Source organism: Coffea eugenioides, chromosome 1 (genome assembly GCF_003713205.1).
Source record: "Coffea eugenioides isolate CCC68of chromosome 1, Ceug_1.0, whole genome shotgun sequence".
Classification (NCBI taxonomy): domain Eukaryota; kingdom Viridiplantae; phylum Streptophyta; class Magnoliopsida; order Gentianales; family Rubiaceae; genus Coffea; species Coffea eugenioides.
The window spans coordinates 40100963-40112279 of NC_040035.1; the positions used below are offsets into that span (position 1 = coordinate 40100963).

An 11317-nucleotide genomic window follows, 5' to 3' on the forward strand; every position below is an offset into this window, starting at 1 on the left:
TTATCCTTCAATTTTTTATTTTTTTTTTAATAAAATTTACATGGTCATAATAAGTTTGCGAGAGATGTAATCGCTCGTTGCATGGATGATAGTAGTGTTTTTCTTCTTTTTTTTTTTGGAGCTGCATAGATGACAGTTTGTTTGCATTATTGCATGAATTTAATTTAACACAAAAATACACGAGAAGAGTCATTTTTTCTTAAAACCCTCTTACCCTGCCCAACATCCTTCTCATCTCCAACTGTTAGATACACGATTCGAATTCTGAACCTGATAATAAGGAAGACTCTAATAGCCCTCCCATAGCCATTGGATTCCAACCTCAGTGATTCACACAGTCATTTACCAAGCAACAGGCTCAGCGTTGGTACCAATAGCCAACTTAAAAATACAGAGAATAACAAGATCAGAACATATGAAAATTGGGCAATATGACAAGGCAATGATATTTGATCAAACAGGAGCCCATAACTATCATTCTTTATGATGAATAAACTATCGTTTAAGGAGAGTAACAACATGCATATTTCCATACGACTATAACTATGATTGTCATATACGCTAAAGTTCCTGTGGACCATCAAATCAATGAAGCAAGCTTTCCAGGTACTTTTCGACATTATCCAAGCCGCAGGCTTTCTTCACAACAGGCATAATAGCTGGGACATCCAAGTCGAATGCTGAATCAGGTCCATCGAGTCTGCTCCAAGTATTTAGCTGTTTCCTGGCTTCTTTAATTGCCGCCCTCGTTGCACAATGTACTGAGGCCGCAAGAACCAATGGTGGTTCTCCAGAGGCTACACAATGGTCAATTCCAGGTTAAAGATCGATACAAATTTATCTTGCTTGCATGTGCAGATTTGTTCATGTGCACCAGTCAAATTATCCACCTCAATTTGCTAGGACTGCTCATTTCATACATCAATTGCAAGGGTGAGAAGTTTACGTCTATTTTCCCATTACATTTTTTTTTCTAAAACAGTTATAGTTCTTGATATTAACAAATAAATCATCCATTTGTATACCTGGATTAGCAATGTGGTAGCTCTGCTTCTGAACAAAGAAGTTCAACTAAACCAGAACAGTCAAATAGCTCAAGTCTGGTGGATCATACATTTAGCCACATTCAATTGAACGCTGAAACAACTAGGTATGGTTTCGGCACCACGAGCTTTGTTGTCTAAGATTTACTTGTTTGGATCATTGAATGATTACTTAAAGAAAAGTAGATTACAAATATTCTGTAGTGCATTGGGGCATTCTAAGACAGTCTGTAAATATTTTTTTAGTTTGGATTAGGAAAATAACAGTGAAAATAATTCTCCATCCTGTTCCCTTTGTCATTTCTGAAGTTGTGATTCCAACATATTTAGCCAGCATGTGATGCCAGAAAGCACCAAAGACCACAATACTTGTAAAAATTCAATTATATTACTTTTGACACAGTTAACAAACTTGAAGAAATACCTTTAGATGATAGAACACGCTTTTCGTGATGTCCACTATTTACCACTTCAACATTCAACAGCATCGGTATGTTATCAATTGCCGGGATCTTGTATGTCCATGTGCCATCTGAAATTGTCAATCCATCTGCGTTGATAACGAACTCTTCGAGCATAAAGAATCCAACTCCTTGGGCAAAAGCTCCTTCAATCTGAAAGAAGAGAATCTCAGTACATAGTCTGTCATTCTTCATGAGCTCAGCTTGCTCAATAAATTTTAAGGTACATTGAATCACGCTAACAAGAAATGTAATCCAAAAATAAAGTTGAGCATTAGCAATCACAGTAGATACGGATAATTATTAAGAAACAAATAACTAACCTGTCCCAAATCCACTGCAGGGTTCATGCTCTTTCCACAATCATAGATAATATCTGCTTGCAGAATTTTAGTTTCTCCGGTCAGTATATTTATCTCTACCTGCAATTAAAACAGCTTCATCATTTCACGCCATTCATCATTAGGCCACAGCAGACAACTATTCCATGATTTCTCCAATGTAAGAGTAGCTTGCTCAATCAAAATGGTGCATTACTTAATATCCATCATTTAAAGTACTATGAATAGCTTGTAAGATAAATTTTTGTCATGGTCTCACAGAGAATGCAGAGGGAAACAAATTTACCTCGCCAACCGCAGCGCCATAGTTCAGGTAATGAATGGAATTGGATGCAGGCACATAGTAAGAATGTGCAGCCAAGTTCACAGATTGAGAATATGCCTACAGTCAGAGAAGTCCCAAATGAGAAATGTGTAAAAAGTCGCAACAATTTATGAAACATTTAGTGTGACCAGTAATCCTAGACAGGTCCCAGAAAGTAGCAAAGAAAGAATTTTCTTTTCCTTTTTGGTTGTTTTAAAAGAAGGGGAAGGCCGGGAAAGAAAAAGTGGGAAGGGGATTAGGGAGACTGTAAGGATTAGATCCTCATCCTAAGAAGAAAACTAGAGACCCTTAACCATTCGACTATGTTCAATTCTCTAGCAACGGAAGATTAAATTAGGTTTCCAAAAATGTTGTTCAGCAGCTCTCAAAACATACTTGAACAAAATAGCCTATTAATTCATTTTTTAAAGATTAGCAATGATTTGTATCTGATATATGAAGTGTTTATTCTGTAATCATTTAATTGGAAAATTCCTTTTCCAGACTTGGAAATTCTATTAGAGCTTATAGTTCCAGATACTTTATTAGATTTTTTGGTTAATCACTTGATTCTAATGCAAATATAGGCCTCATTGTTCAATCCCAGATATCGGGAAAAAAAAGCTTCATTAGAACTTGATTGATAGAACTGATGTAGCTACTGGTTATGGAATCTATAAGTTTCTGAAGTAAGAATTCTACATGACAAGCAGATATTGGATGAAGACAAGAAGCTTGTTTCACAAATGAAACACAACAGAGCTTTGATCAAATTAACATCTAGAGTTATACCATCGAGAAGCTGGGAAAAGCATCTTACTTGAACTATCAGGACTTCCCAGTTAACTGAACCCATTTGTTCCTGCAACTTACTTTTGAGCGGGGCAAGACGTTCAACTAAGAGATTGCAGCATAATCTGACTGCTTCACAGCTTGATTCAGATTTTGTGCTTCTACCAGTATAACCCCCTTGCACTAAGCTTAAAGTGTCTGACTGTACAACTCGTACCTTTTCCACTAGGTTCTCAGTCCCATTACAACCAATTAAACTGAGAGCATATGCAGTCACCTGTTTTACCTTAGTCCAGAGACCCTGGCCTATTTCTATTCCTCCTACTTCTACAACAATAGATCCATCTGAAAGGATGCTAACTTTGCCAGGCGTTGACACTACCGCCACTTCATACACAATTGGAACCCGTGATATACCTCTTTTTTTCCATGTGTTGATCCGATTAAACTGCTCTATCATTTCCGTTCTTTGGACTAAACGTGAAGATGCACCCAATTTTTCCCACATGTCTGTCAAAGTATACTCTAGTGCTTCACCTGCAGCCTCCCCATAGAACACTTTAAGGCTTTCAAATGTATGAAGATTTATATTTCTAACAGAATCTACCTCCATAGAAAGCATTGATGCAATTTGTTCCATTATAGCATCAGCTATATAAGATCCTTGAACCTCCCCAGGGGCTCTCATTGTAGATTTGGTAGAGTGGTTCGTCTTACAAACTTTTATGTCAAATGACAAAGCACCCCAATTATACTTTTTAAGGGTACCAATCAAGGTAAGCGGCAAGATGGGACTAATTTCTGCAGATAACCCAGCATTAATCAATATGTCAAGGTGCAAGGCTGTGACCTTTCCACTTGATTTGAATCCGACATTGTAAGTTATTTTCATGGGATGTCTTCCACCAATCATTATCATGTCGGTCTTCCTATTGAGATATGTCCTGACAGGACAGCTTAATTTATATGCTGCAAGTGCACATGCTGTAGCAACCTGAAAGACACAGTTGTAAGCTTTTGTACCAACAAAAGTAGGACTAGGAAGACATAAGAATCCACATTTAAACAAGGTCTAACAAACAATCACAAAATGTCCGAGCGTTTATATGCATATGCAAATTTCTGTGCAGCACACCTATGTGACACACACACACACACACACAACAGAGAGAGAGAGAGAGAGAGAGAGAGAGAGAGAGAGAGAGAGAATGAGGCAAAATTGTTAGAATATGATAGTATTTCAGGATAGAGATCTTTTCTACACAATATTATAGATGCCAAAATATGCCAAGGATCTGACTAAACTGTCACCCCCAAAAAAAGGCCATTATGCAACAGTTGCAAATGTTAAATTCAAATTCAAGAAGTACACATATTCAAGAAATGCATTTGAAAGGTGAGCATATTTATTCCATCACAGTCCTGATATGGATTCCTTATGAAGTACCACCAGAATAAAAGATGGTTTGCTAACCTAGTAAGCTATAAAATGATTGCTAGACGTCAGTTTGCAGCAGCAAATGGAGGAACTGCTGTCATGTTGTTGATGACAGAGGAAAACACTTAATTGTGGAAAAGCTACAATCAAAATAAAATCAACAAGGATAGCATCAATGCATGCAGAAGCTCCTTTCAGCAAGAATCATCTTTGGTTTCCCTGTAAAATTACACCTCATTTGACACAGACCAGACCATTTTGAATGACACCAAAATTACTCAAAGATAAGGCATATACTATGAAAACATTGAGAAAAAACTTAATCTACGGGTTAATGATACTCACAGGCATTGATCTCATTAACTTGCCCCCGAAGCCTCCGCCGACCCTTCTTGTAATTACACGGACATTATGCTCAGGAATGCCCAGACATTTTGCAATTGTAATGTGCATATGCTCTGCAGACTGAGTTGAACTATAAACTAATACGCAATTGTCTTCATCTGGCACTGCTAGTGCAGTTTGTGTCTCCATATAGAAATAGTATTGAGACCCAAGTTTGATCTGTAAATTAAATAAGCAGATAAAATTGGAACTTAGCATGGCTTTTCAGTATTCTTGACAATATGAAGAACACTTCAAGAAAATGCGGCAAAACAATTGATATGAGAAACTACTACTACCTCAGCAGAAAGAATCCGATGATCAGCTTCAGCCATTCCTTTGGAGAAATCACCAACCTGTGCTGGATACAAGAAAGCAGGGATCTCAAAAAAACTTGACTTCTCAACAGCTTCTTCAACAGTTAAAATTGGTGGATCCAAATTTTCAGTGTCATACTTGACCAGAGCTGATCTCGCTGCAAGATCGGCAGACTTTTGTGATTCTGCTACCTATAAAAAGTTTGTTCCAAACACAGACATAAACAGTATATGATGAGACTCATTGGCATCATATGAGAGGGCTATCTGCAATTAACTGAGGGGATTCTGGATGCAGAGAATTACCACAAATGCAATTGGCTCTCCGGCACACCTGGTAAATTCATCAGCAAATAAAGGTTCAAAACCACGCTTTGTCATAGATCCTACATTTCCCCCTCTTTCTGGAATGTCTTTATAAGATATAAGAGCAGCAACCCCACTTATTCGATTGTTTGGTATCAATTCCACACCTTTTATCCTTGCTAAAGGTTTAGTACTATAGATAAACGCGCCATACAGACAGTTTGGAGGTGACGGAATGTCATCAACAAATACAGCTTCTCCTGCAAATCAATCTCCAGAAATTCAAATTTGAAGACTGATGATGATATATAATGGAAAAAGGGGAAGCTAAGAACAAGAATATAAGGTCCGAGAGAATAAAATTGATAAATTGAAAGTTAAGAGCCTATTTAGAAACAACTTGGCATGAGACCATCAAAATCTTCAACACCAGACCCTTAAACCCCAAGAAGCAAAAATGTGATTTCCCAATAACACAGTATGCATACTTGTAGATGGACTACAATTAGCTATCTAAAGAAAGGTTTTGTTTTGAAGGCTTTTGAAAACCAAATTTTAGTCCGAGCATCAAATAACAAGATTGAAAATCATAGGCATAACTACTGTGAAAAGAAAGGACACGTTAAAACATTTATTTGACACAGCCAGTGTATTCTGCTAATATGGAGACATGTGCCTAAAGTGAATTTTGTAAAATGTTTAAAAATGAAAAGAAAAACTAACACATTTCCAGCATATTATAACTCTAAAATCTGACAAATCACTAAACCTACCAATTCAAAGATGTACTAAGTATCCCAGTAAAATGAAAAGAAAATCAAACCAGAAGCTTGGATGGCAGCACCAGACTTTGTCGTTGGTTCTCCGACTGGATAGTGCTCTTTACTTGATTTCACCTCCTGTTTCCCAGAGGACAACAATTTTGAACTTGCCAATTGATGCAGAGAATTCTCTTTATGGTTTTCAGAAGAGTCCTTCAGCAAATTGCCAGCAAATCCATTGGATAGACCATCACAAATAGCAGAACCAACATTGACATATGGAAAAAGAAACTGGAAAAGGAGACCAACAGCCAAGCTCGTCCTGTAAGCAGCATGTGAAGTGCCAGCTTCAGGTATTACACCTGCTTTAACTAATTTTACTGCTTCATATAGAATGCTGGCAGTTAGTATCTTCCCTGAAAGGTATTCCTCAACCTTTCTTGCTCGTGTTGGATGTTTAGTCCCATAAACACCAAAAGCCAATTGGATATCATTTACTATGAGTCCATTTACTTGAGGAGATACGTCAGCCAGGAATGCAGCATTCAAATAAGGCAAAGCATTACCCAGGGGTCGTGGTGCAGCACGATAGGTCTCGAAAATCAACTTGGAATTAGATTCATTGCTGTAACCACTTCCTTTTGGTTTTAAAGATGGAATGTGGACACTGAGTAGCACACTTCTCGAGTCCATAGGCGGTCTTGAAAAAAATTCTTCCAATGTAAGGCTTTCATGCTTGTGGCCGCTTGTTATGCTAACAAGAGAACCTACAGCAAGAAGTATAGTAGCTATATCTGAAGGAAAACTTTTCCTTTGTGCCATCACTAAATTCCCACCAATACTCGCTGAGTTTCTAATGAACCCTGAAGCAATTTTCTCCATATGGTCAGCAAGTTTTTCAAAGACCTGCTTGCTATCAGAGGAATAATATACATTACCTTCCTCCTTCAGACACGATATAACTTTGGAGATTGTCACAGCAGCCCCAATCTCAATTCCCCGGTGGTTTTTTCTTATTGTCGAAAGCTCCGGTACATATCTGAGATCAATGTATCTGTCGTAGTTATCTAGTTCCTTATAGTAACCCATCCCAGTGTTACCAACTACTAGCCTTATCTGCATATTATCCTCAATCATGTTAGAGTTCAACAAGCTTTTAACCTCCTCAATAGTAGTAGGACTGTACCAGGACTTGCCTTTTAAGTGCAAGATCATTGCTGACTTCGACCTGCCTCTCAAAAATTCTGGAAATCTACTGAACTTACCATCTGGAGTATACAAAGGCAATCTCCTTAATTTAACTTCCTTTGGCTCTCCTTTTCTCCAAAAGGAATTCAGTCCCAAATCCTCCAAATCAACATCAGCAGCAAAACTTTTGCAGGCATCAGCAATGGGTCGATATCCAGTACAGCGACAGAGATTTCCAGCTATGGCCTTTTCAGCCTCAACAACAGTCAGCTTGGAAAATCCTGGTGGAGGTTCTGGCCTGTTTGCTTTTTCAGCTTGCGCAAGTGCTGCAAAAAATGACATACACATTCCAGGTGTGCAATATCCACATTGAGAAGCATGGAATCCAGCAAATCGTTGATGAATTGGATGGAAACCATCTTTACTATTTCCAAGTCCATCGCTGGTAGTAATTGAGCAATTATCTACGCTGCAAAGAAGTGTTAGGCATGAACTCACAGAGAAATCTTCAACTTGACCAAGCTCAGGGTTATATTTAGACAGCATAACAACACAAGCACCACAGCCACCTGTGCCATTAAAAAAATGAACAGACTATCAGTTTGGTGAACAGCTTTAACAAGCAATGCATGTGACCACATTAGCTTTCTTCTAACACGATAGTCACGTAAAGCAACTAAAAACTAAGTTAAATTCTGTTGAATATATCTATCTAGAAGAAAAACTGAACATGTTAAGCTGCTACCAATTCCGTAGAAGAAAATGCGAAATAAATTCTGTCAAAATATTTCTAAAGCAAATGCACTAAAGCACTAGAAACAGTTCTCTCGGATTCTGTCTTTTCAGATTCACTGCAATGACCATGCATACAAATTTTGTGGCAGAACGTCCCGGCATTGAACGTTGTATGAAGGCAATTCAACTTTCATCACAAAAAAACTTACATTGAAGTAAGGCAACTATGTCAGAGAACCAGAATTTAATGTACTTCATCTGAAACAATGCGCCAAAAAATAATTATGTAATTCCACGACAGCGAAGATCATGTCCAGTGAATTAGAGTTGGTGTGTTTAGAATCTTTGCAGTTAACAAAAGGAAAGCAGCTAATGTCACCAAGAAGTTAAAGATCCTGTAAAGCCGGTAGATACTTGAAACTTTAATCTGAATCATAATATAGAATTCAGAATATCGTAATATTTGCCCTTGATAACATGTTGAATGAAAGACAATAAACACTAAAAATATTTGTTCATACAGATAAAAGGTTTACTTGTTACTAACATAGTCTAACCTCTGTTCTCTATCAGAAGGGCATCCAATAACATACCATTCTGTTCGGCATTGGCTTATTCAATTTGAGCATTGGCTTATTCAATTTGAACTCCAAAAATTGAATTCTAGAGAATCTGTTTAATTGGTTATGAAATGTTAAGATAAATTGCTTTTTACCCTCTCGTGGTTTGGCGCTTTACTAGATAATGTTCCTACAGTTTAAGAATCTATGCATAACCACCTCATTGTCTAGACTAAAGCATCACAGTTAGAAATGAAAATTCACCCTTTCACTATTTTTTTCTTTTTCCCTTCTCTTTCCCCTTTTCTTTTTCCTTTCGGAAGAAAAAAGATGATTATAAAAACTGTACTTTGACTTACTAGATCGTAATAAATCTTAATGTACCCCAAATACTAAAAAGAAGAAAGGGAAACCAAATTTTCTATTTTTTATTTTCCTTTCTTCTTTTTTGTATTTGGGGCAAATTAAGATTTTTTACGATTTAATAGGCCAAAGTACAATTTGTTAAAATCATCTTTTCTCTCCCGATGGAAAAAGAAAAAGTAGTGAAGGTGAATTTGTAAATTTATTAATTTTTGTTTGGCTATCTAATATTGACCATTAAGTTTAACACGAAAATTAACCGTGATGCTTTAATCCAAGAAATGAGAGAATCATATATAGATTTTTAAACCATAGAGTAATGTAATAAAGCATCAAATCACGGATAAAAAGTACTTTACCTTAAATGTTATGAAGATCATTGCTTCTGAAGTATAATTGATTAGCGATTCCTACAATGGAACCAACCTATGAATCCTAGCCATCAACAACACCAGCCTCAACAAAAGAAACCTCAAAAACTTATCAGAAGCTGAAACTAAGAGATTAATAAAAAAGGAAGGAAAAACTGCAACATAATGATTAGTCAGCCTGAACAAGAAGTTCACTCATCATATGAAGGGGAACAAAAATGTTCAATCATTCATTCTGATTTTGGATCTTTTTTTTTAATGCTTTCTGTATCCACCTTAAAACAGTTCAACAAATCACCGCAGCAAATAGAAACTGATAAACAGGGACTTAAAAAATTCATTAAGAACTCAAGAAACGGATCAATGGATAGAAGTAGATACCTTCACCACAGCTAAGCTTGGCACTCTTGAAACGAGTATGATAACGTAAGAACTGAAGTAAAGTTGTTGAAGGGTCAATATTTGCCACCTCAAACTTCTCTCCATTCACTGCAAACACAAGATTGCTATTGCCAGCTTTTGATGGTGGAGTTGTAGTCCCATTTTCCTCCATTTCTGAGTCAAACGAACCGATCCCAAGTGGAAATGGAAGCTAAGTGAATGACAGAGAACTCAAAAGCTTACATGTATAGGCTAAAGAACCCTCAACAAGCACGTAGCTTTCTGCATTCTAGTAGGACTAACTGCTAGACATGTGAGGCCAACGAAAATAATGACTCATTGGTCAGACGCATGTTGGCTCAATCTGTGACAATGACTTATTTTCTTACGAAAGTTTGTGTTTGAATTCTACACAAGTTAGTTCAATTCATAATAATGGATTATTTTCTTATAAAAAAATTATGTGTTTGAATCCTACTTCCAACGTGAGGATCATAATCGGAGTCGAATCCACTGTACTCTTTCCTACAAAGAGACTTAAAAGACTCAAATGGTGGAACCTACATCATCTATTGCTGTGGACGCCTTAGACTTAGTAATAATTGCATTCTCGTATCCTTAAATTTTGTTCAAATTAACTTCAATTTCCTTCTTTTTTGAGAAACTGAATTCAACCCAAAAAAAAAAAAGAATTTAACCCTTTTGCTGATATTTCACTTAGGAATGAGAGTCACTGTGTGATAAAAATATGCTGTGTAAATACCCTTAATTATAAGGACAAATTTTTCTGAGTTCATTTCCAAAAAATAATTCTCCACCATGAGCAGATAGCCCACTAATTACAATTTCCTCACACCAATGTCTACATATCCCCTCAACTTCCATCATCTTTCTATACAATTATTTAGATTATAATAAAATTTGACCAATAAAATTTTTTTTATAAAATGATAATTTTGATAAATACATTTCTAGTCAACTACACACACATTAGGGTGTGCCTTAAATACTGGTCCACGTAATATGCCATGCATGCATTCAAACACATTAGTATGAGAACATGTTTTTGCACTAACAATTTCAAATCATTAACCCATTAACTTCTGCCAATTTGTCATAGCCTTGAAAGCTATGCACCTCTGCTAAATTACTTATATCAAAAATGATAAAGAGTTTAACTGTTACGAATAAGGCTATTCGAATTCAACATAAACTCAGATTTATAAAAAACACGGTCGATTTCAACTTGTACAAAAATTGGCACAAGTTTACCAAGCTCAGAGAAAAAGTAAACCAAACTTGAGGACGTTTGACTAACAAAAAATGAAATAAAGAAAATCAAAAGCGAAAATATCTCTCTCAAAAATCATAAATCCCTATAGTTTTGTAAAATAAAATGAAGGAATTAAAATTGAAAAAAATGCTTAATCTTCCTTCTCTTGCTCCTCCCAATAGGCATAGCGAAATAAAACATTTGAAACTTATGAACGGTAAGCTGGAAAAAGGTCCAACTTCTTAACATTTTCTCCTTGTTTCCTGCAACAGAAGCCAAAAATATTTCGTCACACAATT

General features: G+C 36.5%; 1 protein-coding gene across 1 annotated transcript; it reads right to left on the bottom strand.

The window, feature by feature from the left end:
- Positions 1 to 210: 210 nt before the first annotated feature.
- LOC113773388 (indole-3-acetaldehyde oxidase-like) lies at positions 211 to 9917 on the bottom strand. Its single transcript, XM_027318063.1, has 10 exons — positions 9746 to 9917; positions 6210 to 7904; positions 5387 to 5646; positions 5063 to 5272; positions 4725 to 4943; positions 2970 to 3935; positions 2132 to 2227; positions 1828 to 1926; positions 1468 to 1657; positions 211 to 797 (listed from the first exon to the last, which is right to left on the bottom strand). The coding sequence occupies exons 1-10, from the start codon at positions 9915 to 9917 to the stop codon at positions 586 to 588; spliced, it is 4119 nt and encodes a 1372-aa protein (XP_027173864.1). The 3' UTR covers positions 211 to 585.
- Between the last annotated feature and the right edge of the window lie 1400 nt (positions 9918 to 11317).